At 46.4% G+C, this 23,141-nt stretch overlaps 1 protein-coding gene across 2 annotated transcripts in view; it reads right to left on the reverse strand.

The window, feature by feature from the left end:
* The window catches only part of LOC138492526 (uncharacterized), a 625,416-nt gene that overhangs the window by 298,719 nt on the left and 303,556 nt on the right, over positions 1 to 23,141 (reverse strand). Inside the window, exons 1-2 of one of the 2 annotated variants that reach the window (XM_069619747.1) lie at positions 16,204 to 16,338; positions 9,103 to 9,226 (exon numbers count right to left, since the gene is read on the reverse strand). In XM_069619747.1, the coding sequence (XP_069475848.1) occupies positions 9,103 to 9,178 (76 nt within the window). In that variant the 5' untranslated portion in view covers positions 9,179 to 9,226; positions 16,204 to 16,338. Of the gene's footprint in view, positions 1 to 9,102; positions 9,227 to 16,203; positions 16,339 to 23,141 lie in introns of those variants that run through there. The other variant, XM_069619746.1, reaches the window with a different exon arrangement.

A 23,141-nucleotide genomic window follows, 5' to 3' on the forward strand; every position in this document is an offset into this window, starting at 1 on the left:
ATCATGGGCTCCAGAACATCACAGGAAATGACTTACTCACCTGGTTGTTCTCTAGGCTTCCCCCTGTTGCAACTGATGTGGTAATGGAGATGGGGGAGGAGGATAGGAAGGACTATGAATGTGTGAAACTAGCTTTGATAGCTAGGTTTGGGAAGACCCCTTCCCAGTATCTTAAGAGGTTTAGGAGCCTCAAAAAGCATGATGGTACCCCTTGGGCTACCTGGGTGAGTGAATGTTTGAAAAACTTAGAGGGATGGATTAAGGGTTACAAGGTGAACACTTATGAAGGTATGAAGAATTTGTTTATGTTGGAGACTATTTATGATGCCTGCTCTCCTGAGCTCAGACAACACTTGGCTGATTCCAAGGAATTGGATTCCCGGAAACTAGCTAAGGCTGCTGACTTGTGGGTTGCCAACAGGGCCACTCACAAGGATTCTGGGGTAACTCAGAAGAAGGATGGGGAGAAACAGCCTAAAAAAGACTCCAAAGAGAATTCTAATAATTCCTATCCCAAAGAGGGCCCCAAACCACAAAATAACCAGGGTAAGCCACATGGGAAACCTAGTCAGGCTACTGTACCTTCTGGCCACAAGCCAGAAGGAGGTCAGAACAAGCCACCCTTCCAGAGAGCATTTGGACAATGCTATGTCTGTCAGGGTACTGACCATATCAAAGGAGATCCCAAGTGCAAGGGTAAACCTGCAGGGATCAGCACAGTCTCCTTAGCCTTCACTCCTGAGGATGAAGTACAGATGGCTAGTGCCCACTTTGAACTCTTTGCTGAAGAACCCTTGGGTCTTCAAGCAACTGTAAACTTAGAGCCTATGGGTCTGGTTAGTCCCCAGAATAGGGTTGTGTATAACTCCCTACCTGTTAACTCTAAGGTGTATTATGTGGACAGTGTTCTTGTCAATGGCCAGGATACTCCTGCCAGGAGAGACACTGGGGCCAGCAGAACAGTAGTGGATGAAAGCTTCTTTCAACCTGAAGATGTGGCCAAAGCACCCAAAGGTCCCACTAGGATGTCTGGAGGCCCTGTCCAAATGGTTCCTATTCTACCAGCCCTCATTCAATGTAACAACATGACAGTAAGGATCCCTGTCAGTGTTCAGGCTGAGGTACCTGGGAAGGTCCTGTTAGGGAATGACCTAAGAACTCTAGGAGTAGTGTCACATACCCCCAGGCCTCCCAGTATGGAGAAGCAGAACTTAACCAAATTGGCTAGAAAGGCTACCTTGAAGGACCCTTCTAAGCCTGTGGGACCCTCTACTGAGAACCCCACTACAAGCCCTGGGTTTAGTAAGTTGACCTCTAACCCAGGCACATTTCAGGATAGTATGCTAGGAACATGGGCGCCCCAACCAAGCTCCATCATTGTTCCCCTAGTCTCAGAGTCTCTGACTCCCCCTGCTTCTGAGGAAGAGGTGGATAGACCAACTAGGCCCCTATCTGGACCCGAGAGAACTGGTAATTCTCAGTGCTGGTGGAAAACCAGAAAAGAAAAGTCTAAGGCCAAAAACCTTCAGACTGTTGGACCTTCTACTGAAGACCCCAACTCAAATCCTAATATTAGGGGGGGAACTCCTAAAATAGGTAAGGGTAGATCTAAGAGGAAGGGGAAGCAGGTACATTGCCTAACCCCAACCCCTCCAACCAAGAGGCCTAAGACCCAACCTGCTCCCACAAGAGAGGTGGTGAGGAACCTTGGAGGCCCCTCTAGATCTAAGGGAATCCTTTATAAGGACCCCTTGAAAAAGCCTAACATAGGTTCAGAAGTTGTACCAACTTCTGAGGGACTGGTCAACCAGATCCCCTATAACAAAAAGACTGATGTTCCTCAAAGGGTCTGTAGGTCCGTTAGCTTGCAAAAGAAAACCTTTGAGTTCTCCATTGAACATAGGTCAAGGTGTCACCATCAAAATGCTGATGGACTCTCTAGGATGTATATCATCGACTAGAGGTATGAGGTTCATCCAGGAGTGGATTAAATCCTCCTGTCCCTTAGTCTGGGGGGGGCGAGTGTTAGGGAGAATTCTCTGTTTAGGCTGAATTTCCCTACCTAGTGAGTCCCCCAGCAGCTTTGCTGGATTTCTGGGGTTTAATTTTTTTCTCCTGCCAAGAGTGAGACTCTTTTACCCTCACTCTTGGACATGTTGAAGTGTGTTTTCTTGGTTAAACCTTGTGTTGAATGGGCTATGGGGTCTTTTACTCCATAGGGCCTCATGTATTTTTGTGATGTGGGTCACACAGCACCCTCTGTGCCGTGACCCAGGGGTGTCCTAGGGACTCCCCAACATAGACTCCATACCCTGGGACTGACTACTGTCTCCCAGGGCATGTAAAGTCACCAAAGACTTTGCTAGTCTTGAATCCTGAACAGAACCAGTACAAACCATCATATTGTGGACGTACTGGCTGGGGCAATTCGATTGCCCCAGGGTCTGTTAGTCGAGGGGGCACGTCTCCGTCCCCCCTGATCGAGTTTTGGCTGGTGGCAGTGGAAACTACTTTTTATATTCGACCGCGAATATTTCCCTATGGGATTTCCCATTGTTTTAGGCTAACACATTTAATTATTTATTTACGGTAGCCTTAAACATACCGCCGGTTTATATATTTATTTTTATAACTCCGGTTGGGACTTTTTGCCAAAACTTGATTCTAAAATGGCGTTGGTGTTCGCCTCTGTAACTCTGACCCAAAGTGGAGCCCTTTGTTCCACTTTTGGCGGGCTTCTCCACAGAAGCCCTCCAAAGTGGTGCCACTCTGTCTGGGGTACTTAGGAGGGGTGGAGGGGGATTTAGGCACCCTGGACTGAGTTACCTTGGTAACTCAAGTCGCACTCCGTCCTGATTGGCCCAAGTGGTGAGCCGCCCGGCTCACCACTTAGCATGTTTGAGTGACAGCTAGGCTGGGTGAATGGGGGTTTGCTGCATAAAAGCAGGGCTTTGGGGACTGGGACTTTAGAAGTCGCCACAGGACCAAGAATCCGACGAGGGAAGAGCTGAGCCGACCTGCTTCGACGACACCACCCGGTGGAGCCCTGCTGAACCGTCTCACCACTTTTTCCCGACGACCGAGGAGAACTCTTAACGGAGTGGCTCCTTCCCTTGACTGGTGGGGACAACCAGTTTTCGCCTTCTTTCCGTTCTTTGAGGTATCTCGTGGCCGCCTTGCCTGTGCCAAGCACCCCGGCAACCGGAATACCACACTTTACCCCCATACCGCGAAAGTCGGCACCAACCCTTTAACCGGAGGACTCCGCGGCTGGTTTCTTCCCGGGCAGTGCAACGACCCTCTTCTTCTGCTCTTCAGCGAGAACTTCTTCTCCCCTGACCGACGTCGAGCCCTGCTGCCACTGCCTGGAACAACTGCCACCGCTGGAGGATCCTTTCCGCTTAAGGTACCGTGTTCTGCCTGGCTTCCCTTGCTACCGACTGTACGGGGTAGATTTAGTCCCCGGCTTTCGAACCTGGGAGTGCCTGGGACACGTTGGCTAAACTTTCTGAGCCACTCTAACCTCTTTTTGACTCTTTGCAAGACTTTGAATCTCTAACTAACAGTGTGATCTTGGGCACATTTTTCGCTCCGGCTACTCTAAGAGTGGGCCCTGCCTAGTGACTTTTGCTCACCTGTGACTTTATTCTTCGTTAAGCCTATTGCAAGTGTTCTGGACCTTAGAGTGGTGTGTCTAACCTATTTCTGCTTTTTCTCTCCCTTTCTTGGAAACTACTAGAGTGTCATCTAACGTTAAGCACTCACCTCTGTTTTAATTAAGTGGTGTTAACCTAGAGTTGTCTAGATAGGAGAAAGGATTGAATTTACTTTCAGTATAACTGTGTTGAAGTGCTTTTACTATATTTTTGCTAGAGTGTTTTTAACTTATGTGTATTTTAAATAAATAACTATATACTTTTGAAACCAAGCTCTGGTCAGTGTTTGCTTGTGCTATTGTGTTTTGGTACATATTGTGTATACTTTACATACTGCCTAACTCTTCTTGAGGGAAGTCTGACTGCTCAGCCACAGCTACCAGGTAAATCTGGGTGGTACAGACTGCTACCAAAGGGGTTTACTGCTCTACCTGTAGTCTTAAATCTTTTGCAGTGTTCCCCAAGGGAACTGCACAGGTTTCTGCCTAACACGGTGCTTGGCCTTCTGTTGGACCCCCGTCGCCGGGGCGCCCTCAAAAGTCTTAGAAGACCGCTCGGACTTCTTCTTCTTCTCGCCTGACGGGCTCTTTCCTTCCAGCCAGTTGGCGAGACGTTGATGGCGGTCCTTCATGGTCCGCTCCGACATATTGCCGCAAAACGCAGTCCTTCTCCATGTGCGTCTTGTCCTCATGTAGGCAGTAAAGGCAAAGGGAGTGTTCGTCCTCCTTAAAGACATTCTGAAGCTGGCATCCAGGGCAGACCCTGAACAGCTTTCCGGGCGTCGAGCTTCCCTTCTCCTGGGCCATGTTCGAGATGGGCCTGAGAAACTTCTGGAGTCCTCCAAAAGAGCGGCTTGACGAAATCTTCACCCTTGAGGGGCGTAGACGAATCCGACACGGGTCCCCGTTGATCGGATGAAGAAACGGTGGAGCTTGAGGCTCTTTTGACCGAAAAAAGAGAAATTTTTCTGAGAAAAAACGTGAAAAATAGCACTAACGCTCGAGAGCAATAGCACGAGGATCCCAACACTTGAACGTGCGGTAAAAATCTGAAGATGGCTGCCAGAGGCAGGGCTTAGGTAGAGGGCAGTCATTGGCTGTGGTCAGTATGACGCAGAGATCAGTGATTGGTTACTACTACGAAAGACAGATCAGAAACGAAACTGATACTGATTTTTTTCTTTACCGAGGATTCCCAGCCTGACGACGGGGAATATTCATGAGCATGTGAATCCATGCCAGACCCCATGCTGGAGAACATATGGTACCAGCACATGAAGGAGGTAGGACGAAGACAGTCAGAAGGAGAATGCTTCGTCTGTGCACTCCTACCATATAGCATGGGAAAATCCAAGATCTTCGTGGCTGTAGAAATTGATGTACCCACAGCACACTGTATAGCACATGTCGCAATGTGCAACACCAGAGGACAATTTATGGGAAGAGACGCCTCATTGGTATGGGCCAACGAAAAGGATTACCCGGATGAAGATGGCTACGTCCAGGACACTAAGACAAGAAACAGGGCGCACACAAGGAATCATGTGATCAGATACGAGAATCCTGACGTCAAAGGATCTGGAACACGTTGGGTAATAAACCCAAGATTGAACGTTCAAGGAAAAAACTGCAGGAGAGGCTCAAATCTGGAAGAACAGAGGCCAAATGCAGATTTGGGGAACAGTGGTTTCCCCAGATGGATGGGAAGAAGTAGTAATCTGCCGATCTTGGATGGTCTTTGGAGTCTGCCGAGAAGCAATAGAGAATTTGCAGAGGTTGTGGAAACCTCCATGGCCAAAACTGGTAAAGCTGCTAACATGGGTCGAAGACAGAGGAGGACCCCTGCAGATGGTACCACTGGAAAGCCCAAAACTATGCTTCAGAAGTAATGGCATGAGGAAGATGGGAGAGAATGTAAACTGCGGGCGAATCTTTGAAGCCCCAGGAATGACACAAGGAACCGCAGTTATTATGGACCATTACTGGGCGTGTGGATCCAAGGCATACATAAGGCTGCCGAAAAACTGGGGAGGCTTATGCACACTGGTGAACGTCCACGTTCCCGTGCTAGTGATCCCTAAGAATGACCTGTGTATTGACAGTTTCCCGAGGACAGATGCTCATCTAAGAAAAAGGAGATCTGCGGAACTGGTATCCAGGATAAAGAGAGAGAATTACTTTTCTACCAAGTCAGAAGAAGCATTCCATGCAATCCCTTATGAGCACAGACTGTTTAGCCTCACCTCAACAGTATTCACAACACTACTCCTGCCCCACTTCCAAGTTGGGGTAAATACGAAATGGTTACAGATAACCAGATGGGAGTTATTGCAGACCATCAATACCACTATAAAAGGATTTAACGCGATCAAAGAAGAACTGAGAGCAATCAGACTGATGACCTTCCAGAACAGATATGTGCTTGTCATGATCACAGCGATGTATGGAGGTGTTTGTGCAAAAATCGGAGAATCATGTTGCACATTTGTACCATCGCACGATTAAGAAAACGGAACCCTAACAGGGGCCATAAGTATGTTGACACACTTAAAAAAGCAGATGATGGAAAGGGATGAGGTGGACGACGACAGCTGGTTTGGATCCCTATTCTCATGGGTCCCACAATGGATGGCGGATATAGTCAAGTTTCTGGGAGCCTTAATAGCAATGGTACTGCTAGGATGCTGTGTTATCAAGATAATCATCACACAGTGCCAGAAAACTGCGAAGAAAGCCATTGGGATGAAAATCATGGTCAATGTCGAACCAGGATGGAAGCCCAGAGATTTGACTGATGAAGAAATAAGAAGCTTTGTGAAGGCTAGTGAATTTGCGCCAGAAGGTACAAAGTTCACATATCCTAAGAAACGAAAAAGGTATGAAGGAAAATGGATCTACTGCAGTCCAAATTGACAATGTCAGCTAATGACATGGAACAAAGATGAACATGTGAAAACAGCAGGGAGTTTGAAGGGGGTGATAAAAATATGGACTCCAAAGACTCACACGTTGACACCATCATGTACAAACCCTGAAGACGATGAACATGACACCGAAGAATCAAAGGCAATAAATGCAAAAGAGATCGCAGAAGTGGTCGATGAACCGACCAGAGGGGGGAGTGTAGAGGAGGTCCCAGACATGGCCTGCACCCCTGCCCCTCGTTTCGAGGTACAAGGAGAGCACTCACCAAGGTATGTGACGTATGAGGAGCAGATGAACCAACAAAGAGCTGCACTGGGACTCTGCCCAGTGTACATCAGAAGATCCATACCTGTTGAAGCGCCCATAACCAGACAGCCCTGGGCAGCACGATACCCTATTGGACAGCCGTACCAGCCGCTGAGACGAAAAGAAGAGTACCTACAAACGGTCCATGAAGAGACCCAAAGAGCCTTAATGGAAGGCCAGTGGAAATGGCACAAGGGCCTGGACAGACTTGCGAATGAACGAAACCAGCTATCGAAGATAGAACGCTAGTGCACGTAGCTACGAAAATAAATGTAATGGACACAGGAAAGAGACGATGTTAAAACGTGAGGAAATGTTGCTACGAGACAAGAAGGAAGCAACCGACCAGTTAAACATGTGTAAATAGGCTTGGAACGCAAGAAGCTAAAGGAAACGATACTGCTTGCAATGCTTAGTAGAAGAATAGCGCGGCAAGCGCCAACTATATCTACCTCAATAAGGCACGCTATACAAGTGCGACTCCATTTTGTAAAGCAGAAATGTACCCAGGCTGCCAGAGGCCTAACAGGCCACGTTTCATAAACCCAGCCAGAGTCAAGAGAAGGAGCGGAATCGAAACTCAACAAAGAGCGGCTCAGGCCTAGGAAATCGAGGTCATCCAGAGAAAGGGAGGAGAGCATCAGATAACAAGACTCAAACTTCAGAGCATACCAGCCTGCCTCGTGAAGGTCAAGATAAGGGAGGCCCATGCAGGTGGCGAGGCCGAAAACAGAATTAAATACACTAAAAGCTGGAAACTGAAGCAGATTCACGGTGAACAGACATGTGACCAAGACAGGCGCAAAGAATTACCAACGTCTGATGTCACCCAGATCCAAGGTTGCCATAACTTCTCCAGATAAGAGGCTGCAGTTTCGAGACGATGCCCAGGCAACTAATTGGCACATAGCCCCAAGATACTGATTGATGGAAGGGAGGCAGGGTGAAACTTGGGACACCTGGCACCTGGGTGTCCATTCTGCATGCTGCTAATTAAAAATGGAAATTTATGTCTAGGGGTGTAACCTGCCCAATCACAATGGACCAAGTTATCTAGGGTCCTATATATCGTAGAACCAATGAGACGTCATACTTGTAGTGACGTCTATAACGTGTGATGTAGAGGGAGGGGCGTAGACGCCCACCCGATAAGAATTATCCAATCCGCATGCTCTATTATCATATACAGATATAGCACCTATACTTGTTACCTTTCCTAACCAATTATATTGCATGTCGAGTTTTTTGTAGAATTAGACGTCAATGATGATGTGTTTTATGCATAAAGGTTGCTGTTCAACTGAAGTTCGAGGAAGTCGGAGCGAGACAGGTGGTCGCAACGATGCTGATTCCCAACTGCTTCCCTGATTGATGTACTTGTCATTAAACGGATTTCCCTTTGCCAAACTACTGAGTCCTCATTATTGAGTCGTGTTGGAGTAAGTGAATCCTGCATCCCCATCCCTCACGTGGTGCAGCTATCTTGTCTTACAAGTACTAGAGGGTGAGCACTGACCTATGGGCCCGTCAGTGGATATCTTGTCCTCTTTTACACCCCTATTATTGCTGCTCCAGCTGATAATACTGGTAATGGTAGTAGTACAACTACTTCTACAGCTAGGACACATACTATTGTTACTAAGGTAGCATTGCTACTGTGACTGCTAATGGTAGCACTACCGCTTCCGGTACTGATGTTAACGGCGGGGTGGTAGGAGCAAGTAAGTAAACTCGATGTACAGTGAAAGAAAATGCCCCTTTGCTGCTCTAATGATCTGCAGATGGTATGTCCGCTCTTGACTCACATAACAGCCCACAAAATGGAGGACAACCACAGCAAATGCTTACAAACATTGGGGAAATAAGATAGACGCGAAGGTTGTTTTTGCTGAAAAAATAGGCGGAAGATAACACATTAATGGTTAGGAACAACTGCTTTTGTAAACACTCATGTCGCCGTTTAAGGTGCACTCCAGAGGTTTTCAGGAAATCCCCATTTTCTCACTTAATCTCCCATATGCCTTAAACAAGCTCAGCCATAAGACATACAGCTTTGCAGAACCTTTGGACTGATCAGCGGCGGGCCTCCCTTGCTACGCAGCTGTCCTTACCATTGAGGGCAGAGGGCCCAGGGCTGAAATAAGAGCAGCAGGAAGAGACTGGAGGGAAAGGGGCTTCCGCTTCAACCTCAGCCCAGGCCCAGCCACACCCCTTACCTCGTGAGTAGCGGCTCACTTTCTGCATCTCTGCCTTCAGTTGTTCCACTCGTCGCTTCAGCTCTGCGTGCCCCATTGCATTGCAGCGATTTAAGTCTCCTTGCACCGTTGAAAAAAACTTGGCCTGCATTTGGAAAAGAGAAGTTCAAGTCAGATTTGAAAGGTGCAGATGGCAGAAAATCACAAGGTATGTATGGGTGCAGGAGAGTTTGAAGACAGCAGTCGGTATGAAATACTATTTACATCAGAGAGGGGGCAACGAGGCAAATTTCTGGTGGAAATGGGCAAGGTGGAGGGAATGCCAACGCTCCAAAAGGTGTCACACGGCGCTACTTTCATAGACTGCGTAGCAAACTTACTGTGCAGGGCCCCCTTCCAGTTCCCTGCCAAGAAATGCTTGTGGGAATCCGTGAGAATTGTACAAATGGTGCAATACATAGCACATTGGGCAGAGCGCTCTGCAAAGGCATTACCTGCCTAAGACTGACTGGTGCTAGGACTGGCAATTCACTACACATTGTGGCCTCCGAGTTGTGTGCCTTGTCATAGGGTAGACTAGAGTGACACAGGATGACATAGCTCAACATCACATAGCAGAAGGCGGCACACAAGCTGGCGGAAGAGTGTGTTTTGTGTGGATGCAAACAAATAAATGCAATCTCTGATGTTTCCAAAAATCAAAAAGGTCTGCAGTGGTTACTGGTTGGCCTATTGGGCAAGGTATATCAAAAAGCACCCCTACATAAGTCTACCTCCTGCCCTACACAACCAACAACACATCTCAACACACAATTCCCAACATCGAAACAGAACATACACCACCTGAAGACACAGGTCTACATTGCATTTCCCTAAACACCAACACAGCTCTTCATACGCTCCTTGAAACACAACCCTGCCAGGCATCACACACAACTACACTACACCAGTCAAATCGCACAATATCGAAAACATTCCCATCAGTAAGAGCCCTGCCCTTTCAGATCTTCAGACATCCATATTACAGCAAAGCAGCCTTGTCCTGATCCCTCCAACAGTATATCAGTGTCCTTCCACCATCTTGTAGATCCTAAGGCACCACTAGATCATGTTAGTGTCAGACCTTGTGCTATAAAAAGATATGCATAACAGCATACAGACAATGTTTCACTCATGTTCCTTTGGAAGAGTGCTCTGCCCTGCCCAAGTTACTCCAGTGACTGGTAGCAGAAGGGGTGGGAATATGTGCAGTTTCTTCTGAAGTCAGTCCAGTACACTAGAATCTTTGCTGCACGGACTGGCTGTTGAGAATATATATCCTCCTGCTAAATCAAGTGAAATGAAACTGACAACGGGCCAGTGCTACAAGAATACACATCTGGGTAATACGAAACTTGCATAGGAGCACGGAGGGACAACATTGTGTCCATAAAAAGATGGCATCAATGGTATGAACTGACTCGGTTCTAGTGTAAGGAACTTTGGTCCTAAAGGATAAGTGTCTAAAGTGAACTGACTACAAAAAAGTCCGTCTACACAGCGAGATCGAGGCACTGCCCGAAAGAATTCGTTTTGTGGAGATTTCTGCCTCTTGCTTACTGCCATGATGAAAAGGGCGCACATGTAAAATGATATAAAGTTGCTTGTGCACCGGAGGATTTTTTTTCAACGGAGTAAAAGTGAATCCCACGAACTGTCTGCGACCATCTTTAACGTCTTTCACAATAAATCCGGCGACTGCCTTGTCCATGCTGAAGACATGGCGAGGCCCAAACAGGAACCTGTTACATGTACACATGTCAGAAGCCTGATTTCATGCTTGCAAGACACAAAAGGAAATTGCACATTTCTTAAACTATTGCCTAATTAGTATGGGAGTACATGTAGAAAAATGCACAGGTAAGTTTGAATTGTGTACAGAGTGTGTGTTTGCTACATCAAAAATAACTCAGCGCATCTCAAAACATTGGCGGGATAAGTGTAAAAATAAAGGAACACGTTTGTTTGTTTATTTATTTATATCGCGCTCCAGACCCGGGGGTAAGTCTGGGATTTCGGCAGAGTGTTAGGTTCCTGGGTCCCAAGCACACAGAAAACAAATTGGACTTGTACATTATAGAAACCTGTATTCGTTTTCAATAACTGTACTTGCTATCTATGCTGCTTAACCACAATACTATAAAGTGTAATGTAGAACGAAGTCTGATAAATAGTACAAGCTGGGTGGCGGGCGGAAGTAGGGTGTTCGGCCCTGCATCGTCTCCCGTCAGTCGTCGTACTTTTGGAGCCACGCCCCCTCAAGGAACAACTGCATTTCACCCTCGGGAGAAAATGGCGCCGGCGTTGGCGCCAGCACGCACACCGCGTCATTCTGGTAGCATCGGCCGAAGGACTTTCAGATTTCCAGCTAGCAGTGGTGGAAATGGAAAAAATGTGGTGGGGGATCCCACAAGTGCCGGGGTGGGGGAGGAGTGGGGGGGGGGCGGGGGAGGCACAGGGGGTGTGGTCTAGAGGGGGCGGGGTTGGTAGTGGCCATCCAATCAAATAAATACTTTTAGAAAAAAAGAAAGAAAAATAAGTGCCCACAACGGTAACATTGCCTTTTACCTACACAAAAAGGATTTTTTTCTGAAGCCTGAAGCTCTCGCTCGTGTGCAAAAGCTTCAGGCTCCAGAAAAAAATGCCTTTTAGCCGTAATGGTGGCGCCGCACCTGCGAGGCATCCCTTTAAGCAGGAGATGCCCGTGGGCCGGCGCCACCATTACGGAGAAAACGCGAGGCCGCTGGAAGCTGAGGCCGTTTTCCTGTAGAGTTTCAGTCTTCAGGAAAACGGCCTCAGCTTCCAGAGGCCTCACCCCTTCAGCCTTAACGGTGACGCTGCCCCCACGCAGCTGGCAAGGGGCAGCGCCACCATTAAGGCTGAATAGGCAAGGCCCTGTGTCCCCTGCCAGGCAAGCCTATAGAATATAAATGCAGAGATCAACACCCTCTCCCACCTGGGGAGAGGGTGTTGTATCACTACAAAAGGTTGCCTGGCAGGGATGCCAGTAGCCCATTGAGCCGGGGCTCGTCAGGGGGGCGTGGCCTAACGGGCCCTTTCAGTTGTACATGTAGTGAGCATTGTGCATTACACATCAGTGCCAGAACTGCGGAAAACGGCAAATGCTGCCGTCGCGGATGCTTTTTCTTTTTCTTTTTTCCAGTGCGGTTCATGGGCTTGGGCGCTGACTCTGGCCGGATCCCGAGAGAGCGCATTGATGTTAATTTACGGAGGCGCCTAAGTGGAGGGTACATGTTTATAAATACTCCAAATGCTCTTGATTGGCGCCTCCGTAAATTTACACCAATGCGCTCTTGATTGGCCTTTTCTGAGGTTTACTTTGACGCTGGTTAATTACTGTACTTCATATAAGTAAGCGGTCCCTTTAAGACACACTCACAGCCTGAGCATCAGGTGATCATGTGACTGATCACCTGTCCAGGCGATCATGTGATTGATCACCTGATTTCAGCAGTACAAGATAAAATAGCCCTTTTGGCTTCAAGGCGCGAGTACACCATTCACGGGAGGATACTTTCGGTTTGACCCACGTAGTAAGCTGCTCCAGGTAAGAGTTGTATAATGAGTCTGTTAGCTCTTGGTCCACACATTTAGAATGCGATAATATGTGTTAATTCTTTAAAAATGGGGAAATGGATGTTTCATTTTTCAGACAAACAACTGTTCGAGTTGCTTTGAAGATTCTTTGTAAACTTTGACACTGGATAAGAAAATAGGCAGAACCGCCCGAGTGTCCCAACGCATAGTAGATTTTATTGCTCGCAGAACTATGTTCCCCCAGTGAGGTGAGTTAACCGAACCAACTAAGTCGACTGAAGCGAGGCATTTTTTCCAATTTCTCTGTGTTGTTTATCTGTAGTTATCCCGTGATAAGATATATGAAAAATTGAGGTAATAATTAAAAACAAGATCAGTAAGCAGTCAAATATGAAAAATATACAGTTTGTCTAAAATAATACAGACTTGTGGAGACAATAAGTGACATAAGATTTGTTTTCCACTCAAATGTAGGTCCCATTAATTGTCGGGTCGGGTGAATAAACGAACAGGCGATCTATGCACCCCCGGTGATAAGAAGTTCTACACTATCACAGCTATTTGTAGCCGTTTTTCTCACGTCCATTCAGGATGTAAGTTGTGGTCTAGCGTGATATATAATACTGTGTGCTTGGTGTCCCAAAAGTGGGACTTTAATGCTAGTTACGATGTGTTTTAAACATGTGTTTCTCTCCATTTTGCATGAACTTTTGAATTAGAGGAGATAGATAGCGTACAAACCTGTTAACATTTGCACAAATAATCTCTTACATTGGACAACATATGTTATATTGGTATTTGAGACTATTGTTGCTTACAATATTTTTATATGTATTTTTTTAGACTATTCAAATTGACCGGGGTATATGAAAGAGATTTCCATTTTGAATAAAAGAAATTGTCTGTCCTGAAGAAGGCCGAAAAACCACAGGTGTTAAGACACTAGAGATAGTGTCTCAATCTCCAACAAGGCCGAAACATGTCGACACAAGACAAGACTTATTAATTCCTAAAGTCTAATATCTAGAATACGGCTGCACCAATACCAGCCAGTTCTCATTGTATTTTCTAACCCCTATCATGTTTTTAAGATTAGACTCAGCTGATTATGCACTTATTGATTGATATCTATATATCGTTCTTTTCTCTTTTTAATTTTCTAAATGTGCCTTTGACAATAAATTGATGTAGACACATTTATGATTATTGATTTGTAATGTTTTGTATTGTGTGAAAGTGTATAAGTAAGACGGTTATGTACGCTGGTTTAGCAATAGGAGATTTGCATTATAAACAAATGTGACTAACAGATATATCACTTTACCCAACCTGCCTGGACGATGAGAGGGGTAGTCATTAGTCTTTCTTAGTATAAGTGCTTTGTCTCTTGAACTGGCCTAAAAGTCACATCCTCCAGCAACATCACAAGACATGGGGCTCCACTAACGCCATGAATCACTGTGTTTAAACTGTTTTTTTCCACATTAATCCCTCATAAAAGCACTGCCAGGTGGCCGGCTCATGTGAAGTACCAAGAGACCCGTCACATATATCAAACTGCAGGCTCTTCTTAAAATCCATTGGCTGACGTCGTGCAATACCTTATTTGATCTCTGTGAACAAGCAAAAGAAACCATGCCTTGACATGTATAAATGTGCAGGGGACGTAGAAACAGTGACCTCTGTGGGCCACCGTCAGCATTTCTTCGTTCACAAAGTTAATAGTTAGTCACATGTTGCATTTTAACCACAAACATGTAATCATTTGAAAATCCATATCTCCATTATGGAAGATCCTATCGACTTAAAACAAATTGTAGTTTGTACTCAAAATGATATCTTCCAACATATGTGAAATTGTCCTGGGGCGGAATAGAAAACAAATGAATATAAATGGGGAAAATAATTATTTCTGTAAAAACTGTACACACAGGGACAGGCAGCATCTGGAATTGTTCTTTCTGATCTACAGAATAATATAATTATTCTTATTTTATTAAGCTAGCACATTCTTCATCACAGGTTATGTCACAAAAAACAAAATTGCCATTTTACATTAGAACCGAGTTACCCCTCCCTTATAGATCATGGGACTGTGTGAGAAACCTGAGGGCATCGTCATACCTACTCCCCTTGGATCCTCTTCTCAGGTGGCCAGGCAAAGGCCATCGGTCTTGGATCCGGACCATGGGGGTGGAGATGCGAGTGAGGATCACCTGGGTGAGGGATCCTTGGGGAGTGGATGTCTTTGGGTGAGGCAAGTTATCCCCTTTCCCTTGTGATGATAAACCCTCATAGGTATGAGCCATGTCTTATTTCCCTTCAGTCATACCACTCTAGTACTGGGACGAGGAAGAGGCCTGGAAACTATTGCAATGTGCAGACATTTACAGAGAACACCAGTAATTGTGGTCAGGCAACTGTACTCGAGGGCTTGCACATGCAACCTGTTAACAGGTCACAGGTGCATAAAAGGTGGAGCCACCAGCAAGGAAAGGGAAACCAGCAGGAGAGACACCGGGCTGGGAGAGACAGCCCGAGAGGCGAGAATTCCTGCCCAGAAGGGGGCTGCCGAGGAGAGTTCGGCCTGGAGGCTAGGTCGCCGGCTACTGCAGAGGAGACGGACGCCGGGGCCCGAGCGGACTGTGAGAGGGTTGAATCAACCAGAGTCTCCTCTGCCTTGTGCTCACAGCCAGAGCTGTGGGGCACGGAAGACTCCCAAGTACTGCAGGTTACCAGCAACCCACAGCAAAGTTTGCAGAAGGCGAGTGTTAAGACGGATTTCTGAACTCTGACCTGGTGGCCAGAGGTTCAGAAGGCCAGCCTAGTTTCTTGGAACAGGGCAACCTTCTGGACAAGCCAGACCAATCAAGGTAGCATTGGTTGCGGTCAAGACTAGGTCTCAGGTGGTGTGAGAAGATCGAAAGCCCACTATGAGCACACACAGTAAACAACACTACAAATTACTCTCAGTCAGGTGTACATATCAAAAATGCATATACATTTATTAAAGGCCTTTTAAGTAACACACACAACAGAATCAAAGCAATCGTAAACCAACTAACGCAATCCTGACTAGCAAACATATATACAGTAACAGTTGAACTAAAGGAATATTACACAGTAGAGATCCACAACCTGCAATGAAAGGGGTCACACAGTGCAAATACTATTTAGGTAGTCCTTCACAGTTCAATCCCTTACTAATGAGGCAGTCCAGTCCCCAAGATGAGTGCAGCCTGGTGCTCTAAAGTACTTTTGTTGCTGGTGCACGCAATCGTGCTGTAGAGCCAAAACGGGGTCTCTTGCAGGGGCTGTAGTGACTCAGGAAGGGGGGGTAAGACAGTGAAGAATAAGTTCCCACTATTCAAGGAGGGTCTACCCAAGGGCAGAACAGGATCCAAGAATTGGAATAGCTCCGTAGAACAGGCTACCTCGATAAAGAAGACTGGCCCTCAGGGGACACTCGTGCGTAAAAATGGATGGATGCACCAGGGGCCACTGGTAAGGGTTGCAATTACTCACCGACCATCGGCGCACTCCGGACCAAACTTCAGCAGTTGAGTCCACTTCGGTTGCAGGTTCAAATCCTGCAGTTGCGCTGCTCTGCAGCTTTCAGGGTCTGCGTTCCAGGGATGATTCCTTGTGGGACAGTGGTGATTTCTCCGCTCCTGATAAAGGAATCAGACCAATTATGCTGCATCGGGTCTGAGGGCACAGCACATCACTTCACTGATTAACGCCTCGTTCAAAAATGCGGCTGTCCCAAACAATCTCAAAGAGGCTTGGGTCCTACCCTTGCTCAAAAAACCTAACCTAGACCCCAACACACCGACTAATTATAGGCCCATCACTACAGTCCCCTTCCTCCTAAAAATACTAGACAGAGTAGCCTACCTCCAAAAAGACAACAACCTCCTGGGTCTAAAAAGCCAAATGGATGAAGCCAAAGACAAGGGCAAGCTGGCCATCCTGCTCTTGTTGGATCTGTCTGCAGCCTTCGACTTAGTCAACCACCAAATTCTCACCTAACACCTCTCCTCGGCTGCTGCATTCTCCCAGGATGCCACCAATTGGATTCGGTCCTTCCTATCGGACAGAACTACCAGGGTCCGCTCCCCATCTGGTGGCCCCGCCACCGACTCTGTCCCAATCCAATGTGAAGTTCCAAGGTTCCTTTATCTCCCCCACACTTTACAATGTCTTCACCAAGCTCCTCTTTGACCGCCTTGACAATCTGGGTGTTACATGTACTAATTATGCGGACGACACCCAGGTCCTCATTGCCCTCACCGGGAGCTACGAGGAGGATGTTGCTAAACTGAATGAGATCTACCTAGAAATCCAAGCATGGATGGCCACCCATAGCCTCTGCTTAAACGACGATAAGACAGACTGCTTATTGTCGGTTCACAGTCCTGTCTCAATAAACTGGATCCCAGATACCAATCATTCACCATCAATGGTAACATCATAAAAGTGTCGAAAGAAGTCAAAACACTGGGGGTGTACCTTGACTCAACACTTTCCGTCAAAAAGCAAATCAACACTACCATCTCAGCCACAGCATATACTAATAAACTCATAAATACTTGTAAACCACTTTTATCCACTGTTGCCTCACATTGGCTAGAGTCCTCATATTGTCTAAGTTGGACTATTGCAACACGCTCTTCCTTGGCTCTACAAATAACAACTTGAATAGACTACAGATAATCCAAAATAATGCCCTCCGCTGTGCCCTCAATCTTCCACGCAAGGGCCACATTTCTATGCTCAGAAAGGAATCCCACTGGCTCCCTCTCCGTGAAAGAATGAAACTACGGATGTTGGTCATTACTCACAAATGCCTATACCCGACAGCCCCATGCTACCAAATTCACGAGACAGAATACCACTAGACCAACCAGATCACCTTACCTTCACCAACTCAATATACAAACGTTTAACCTGAAAACAGCTGGGGGAGCAAGATCCCTGTACTGGCAGCCAAATACTGGAATGAACTACCCATGACAATAAGAGCAGACACCTCATTCTGGTCGTTTCAGCCAAAGTCAAGGAACTGCTCAGCACCCAACAATAGTCTGCCCAAGGCACTTAACTATACCAAATGTGTCCACTACCCTACTTATTTCATTGTAATCTAATGTATTATCTGCTTCTTCATTCAAATGTATGCTATGCTTGCGGCGAACCAAACTGTAACCTGGTCCTGCCATAACCTACTATGCTTCTCTCCGGACTACTCTGTAACCAGGTCCTCGAACCACTTTGTAATGCATTATATTCACCTGCCTGTATGTGCAACAACCTGTAACCACTGTTGAACATCGTTCAGGCGTACTTTCCTAATTCCAGACCTAGGAATGCTAGGTGTACGAAACTCTGCGGGAGAGTGCCTTATACCAGAGCTTACAGTCGCCAAATGCTCAAGTGTCAACACAAGACGGCGGCGGTTGCAGGGCAAAGGTCCTGTACAAGCTGATCAGTTCACTGGGTGGTCCAGGAACACTTCCGAGCTGGCTCGTTTGCAGGTTAAGTTGGAGGTGCAGAGAATAGTTGGTACCACTATTCAAATGGGTGAAAGCGCCTTTGCAGACTGTCTAAGTTCGATCAGAAACAGGGGGTCCAATGGGACGACAGGGGGCTCAGTGTGCCAAACCTTCCAGCGAGTCACCAGTGGTTCCTCGGCTCTGCTTCTTGGTTTTAGGATTATTGACTCTTTTACAAAGTTCGGTGTGAACTCAGAAGATCGACCTGGAATGTAAGATGCCTTCTCTTATCCAGAATCTCCTTCGTGCCAACACGAAGAGGACCCAATGAGAGACCTGCTCACATACAGCCATCCCAGACCACAGTGATCCCAGTCATTCCCAGCACACCAGACATCCTGGCACCCAGGATGTGTATTGGAACTAGACAGTCCAGCCCACATTCTGGGAACACACACAAGGCATGCAGAAGCCTGCAAAAGCGTTGGTTTGCGCGGGGGTCTGCATGACCAAATAAGGAATTTCCCGGGTCTGCTCGACATGGGGAAGGTAAAGGGACAAGATGGCCAAAGGATAGAACAAAGGACCTTGTGGCATGGCCATTTTTAGGCACTGGGCACTGTCCTGGGCCAAATGCAGTGTGGACCATAGAAAAGGGTTAAAAATACTTTTCATGTAACAACTGCCACCCGCTCTGTCCAAGGCACATTTGTACATTAACTGAAAACACCCCTAGGGTGTCTAGGGCCTTAAAAATGGGACCCCAGCACATTGTACTGTACCGAGGACCGGTGAGTAAATTGAACGGAACCCTTGTACCAGGGCGCTCCTGGGGCTACAACTGGGCATATGGTAATGCTGGATGAACTGAAATTTGTGTGTAAGTAATGGTGAACCCAAAATGAGGGGGCAAACGAACTATACGTGAAGTAACTTGAGTACAAAGCAAGCATTATTGAATACCGAACTAAAAGGAAAGCTTTGCAAGCATTATTGAATACCGAACTAAAGGAAAGCTTTGATAAGCCTACGAGTGAAATTAAAGCATGTGTGAAACACACGTAATGAAAACTTAAAGACAAAGAATTAAGCTTTATGAATAAAATGAAAAGCAAGTGATGAGCAATTATGAAGATTGTGAAAGCAAGGTGGTAGAAGAGAGTGAGCACCACGGAATGAGTTGTGTGAAAGGATACACTGTGGCAAAACCAAGAGACTGTCAAGGAGAATCCAAAGTGAATGTGAACCAAAGCACTGGTTCAGTGAGAAAGAAACCTGTGTGGGCAAGAAAAACTAGGGTTATCGGTTGCGTGACTTGTAATGGCTGGACCGCGTGGCCCGACAACTGCGCCAAGACCGTGGATATCCTGTTTGGAATAGCCAAGGAAAGTAAATATAAACAATCTCCACTTGTGAATTAGATTGCTGAAGTGAATGCGAAAGATAGCAATCTGTATAAACTATTGACTTGAACGGATTGTGAATTTGCAAGCTGGAAGAGCGGACATCTTGGGTAAGAGAAACCCTGAGATGTTGTTAACTGTGCTGTTGCCTTAAGGAATGGAACCCTGAGGACTTTTTGGAACTTTGCCGTTTTCTTGGGGAAGGGAACCACACAATCCTGTGTTGTCCCCTTAGGGAAGGGAACCCTGAGATTTTTTGGGACTGCTTTGAACTTGGGGAAGGGTAGCTAGAAAGTAAGCCAAGAGCTAGAAGAAGCGAAGCTCAGCCCTAAGTGCCACAATCGCCAAACTTGTTTTGCTGTTTGTCAGCAGTGATAATGGTGGCCAGTCCCGTGTAAAAAGGCAATGAGCTGGCGAAAACGGTTTTGAAATTTGTGCATAACATGGCATTTTCCACAACAGCAAATCAGCCCTTTTCTGTGTCAATCCTCCTGTGTGTTACCAAATGATGTAAAACAAACTCTGGTTACCTGAAGCAGTTTACAGGGCGTTGCGCTGGAGCAAAGCAGTACTACCACGCATCCAGGGTGCAGTACCACCAACTGTTACTAGCGGTCTCCCTGGAGCCCGGCACCAGACCGGATGTACTGAGATGAAGTACCACAGGCGGTTAACAGGTGGCTCTTTATATATCGAGGATTTAGCACCATTTATCGATCCATTTATTTTTGGATTTGTAGAGCGCACTACAGCCCACATGCATCGAGGCGCTATCAAAGGAGCGTAAAAAGGCTTAATTCAGGGTTACAAGGAATGTGGCCCAACATCAAATAAACTTAGTACAGGTTACTAGTTACATAAATTGTAAAACAAAAACTTGTATTGTCATTACCATTGCTTTGCCATTTCTTTAGGGAAGGCTAAAACGTAACTATTGCTTTCCTCAGCCTCCGGGTATAATCCTTAATTCTCAAGCTCAAATTCGATTTTTAGGGGCTTTCACGATATTGGACTTTTATTTAATTCGGGTATTCCAAAGTACATTTACAAAAACTCTCCTCCCAGTAACGATCAGGAACTTTGCAATAACATAGGCTTCTTCTGTCCGATCCCTTATGCCATCTGAACTGCTTGTCTGGTGTGTTCAGTCCAGTGGCCTGACCCAGCTTCTACAAGCAAGGCCTCAGCTATAGGCAGGGGTGAAGCTGACAAAATGATAAAAATGCACACAAAAAAAACACATTTGTAAACATTTAAATATGATTTTGCCTAAATATATGCCAGTCAAGAATGGGGACCTCTGTTACGCTCACCTGGCTCCCACAGGGGCGTCGGTCGGACCCGGACTGCTGCGGCCTCCACCCACGTGATGCGTAGTGCAGCGATGACTGACTGGATCTGCCCTCCAATTCTTGTCTGCTTGACCCGTAGAAATATTCTCCTACAAGTGGAGAGATGGATTTAGCCACTTGTGGATTTAAGTGATTGCACCCCCACTGTCCTCCCCTCTAATCACCTCTGAAGCGCCCTCTCAGCAATCTCACCTTATATTCTTGAAGGATGAGACCTCCATCCTGCGAAGTATGCAGGGGCGCGTTGAAGACCCGTTACTTCATTGGCCTGAAGATATTGGAAGAGTTGTAGATGAATCCTGACTCCAAAAGGTCCTGGCGAAGAGCCGAAAGTATAAAGTTCGTAAGAGTTCAAAATGTCTGGAATTCACTCCTGTCCAATTCCTCTTTTATCTTGCAGCTTTGACCCATTAAGAAGATTGACAGCTGAAAAGCACTCCGGTAAAAGTCTGTGTTACCCAACACTGTCCGGTAAATAATGCCAAAGGTTAAACTTGCTGCTTTCTCCTTTTCTGACAGGTGCGGCATAAGAAGATGTGGCGTGGTGATGAATACCACCTCTGGGGGTAAAATCAGGTAAGCATATGGCGGCTAAAGAGATTGTCTCTGTCTGTTCTCTCTGCTCACCTTGTTGTTTCTTGTCCCCCTTAGGTGCCGGAATTCAGCGATGTAAAGATGGAGACAGCGTCGTATCGAAGAGATGATGCGTGGAACGGTGAGTATGGCGCGGCGCTGCTGCTGGCGATGCAACGCGTTTAAAACCAAGTCTTTCCTCAGGTTTGAAGATGCGATGAATCCGGGATCAGGTAAGAAATCAGGTAATACTCTTGTTCTAACCTTTGCTTCTTTCCTTCTTTCTAGGTGCTCCAGGTTCGAGGCGGGCGTGGCAGAAGGCTGGATGCTGCTGCTGGCACGGTGAACGTTTCGCTGCTGGATGCAGAATAACGCGCAGCGTGTGCTGCTCTTCGGGCATGGTTTAAATAGCCTCCAAAGTAGTCCCAGGTAGGCATTCCTCCCCGACCACACCCGAGTAACAAAATAGTCCCTAAGGTAAAGTAGTCCCTTCCAGGCCTCACATGGGCTTGGATCTTCTTGCAGCATGGTCTGCATCAGGTAAGTGTGCACTGATGTCCCATATGAGCCTGGCGCCATTGGCGCCAGGACTGGACCCAGACAGCCCGTAGCAGGGGTTGCTGGGTTTTTTCAAGGCAACATGATGCCTGCTCCCGGGGCTGATGGACGTGGTCTGGATGCCCGGGGTTATGCATCATGACAACCTCATCATTTGAGTTATGTATACGCAATGTAGCTTGCACGGTCTTTTGTCCTAGCACTTTGTGTAATATTGCTGGTATTTGAACTATGCTATAAACTTGTGTAAACATTATGCACTAGGATATATTGAGACTCATGCTCAAACCAATACAAAATTAAAAATGCTTGATTAAATCAAGCCACTAAGAGTACCTATTAATCTCACATTTTCTGAATTAGATAGCCATTTTATCTCAAATTGAATTTATATAAAGAAGCTGCTAAATAGACATTGAATTATCGTCTGGTTGGAACAACGGCTTTTGTAGAATAGTTACTCATCCCAGTTCCTACCTTTGTAGGGGATACCCCCTCCTGCACCCCAGTCTGGAATGAGGACAACATTATTCACTCCCTAAAAAACGTGTTACCCCCAATTTGCTAAAATACGGAGTGCAACGCTTATGCCTCAAATTCTTTTTTGGAGCCCTAATTACAATGCATTGATAAGAGAAATCAGTCCATGTGTCATTCTCTGTTATCCATCATATGAGGAGGAATTGTCCTCCCACTGCCACCGAAAAATACCCTTTTCAAGCTTATTCCCCACAACAAGACAATGCCTGGATTTTGTCATGTCAGCTGTTTTTTCTACATCTCATCAGTACAGACGTCAGATTGTGGTTTGTGTGTATGGCCTATGTATTGCAATACGCACCCGTGCTAGACATTCAAGTCACGTGATTTGTTCTGTATCCAAGTCCAGCATCATGAGTTTTTGAGCAGTGTAGTAAATATCCCAGTGGGGCAAATAGGACACTTACTGGCTAAATAGAAATGGCAACTGAAACCCAGTAATAGTCTCCAGATGCAAGTGGAGTCCACTGGGACATTCTCATTGGCACTTCAGAGGATGCTGTGAAACCCAAACCATTGTTACAGGTCAACTGGGCGTACCA

Source organism: Ambystoma mexicanum, chromosome 10, assembly GCF_040938575.1.
Source record: "Ambystoma mexicanum isolate Mex_15411 chromosome 10, UKY_AmexF1_1, whole genome shotgun sequence".
In the NCBI taxonomy this organism is placed as follows: Eukaryota; Metazoa; Chordata; class Amphibia; order Caudata; family Ambystomatidae; genus Ambystoma; species Ambystoma mexicanum.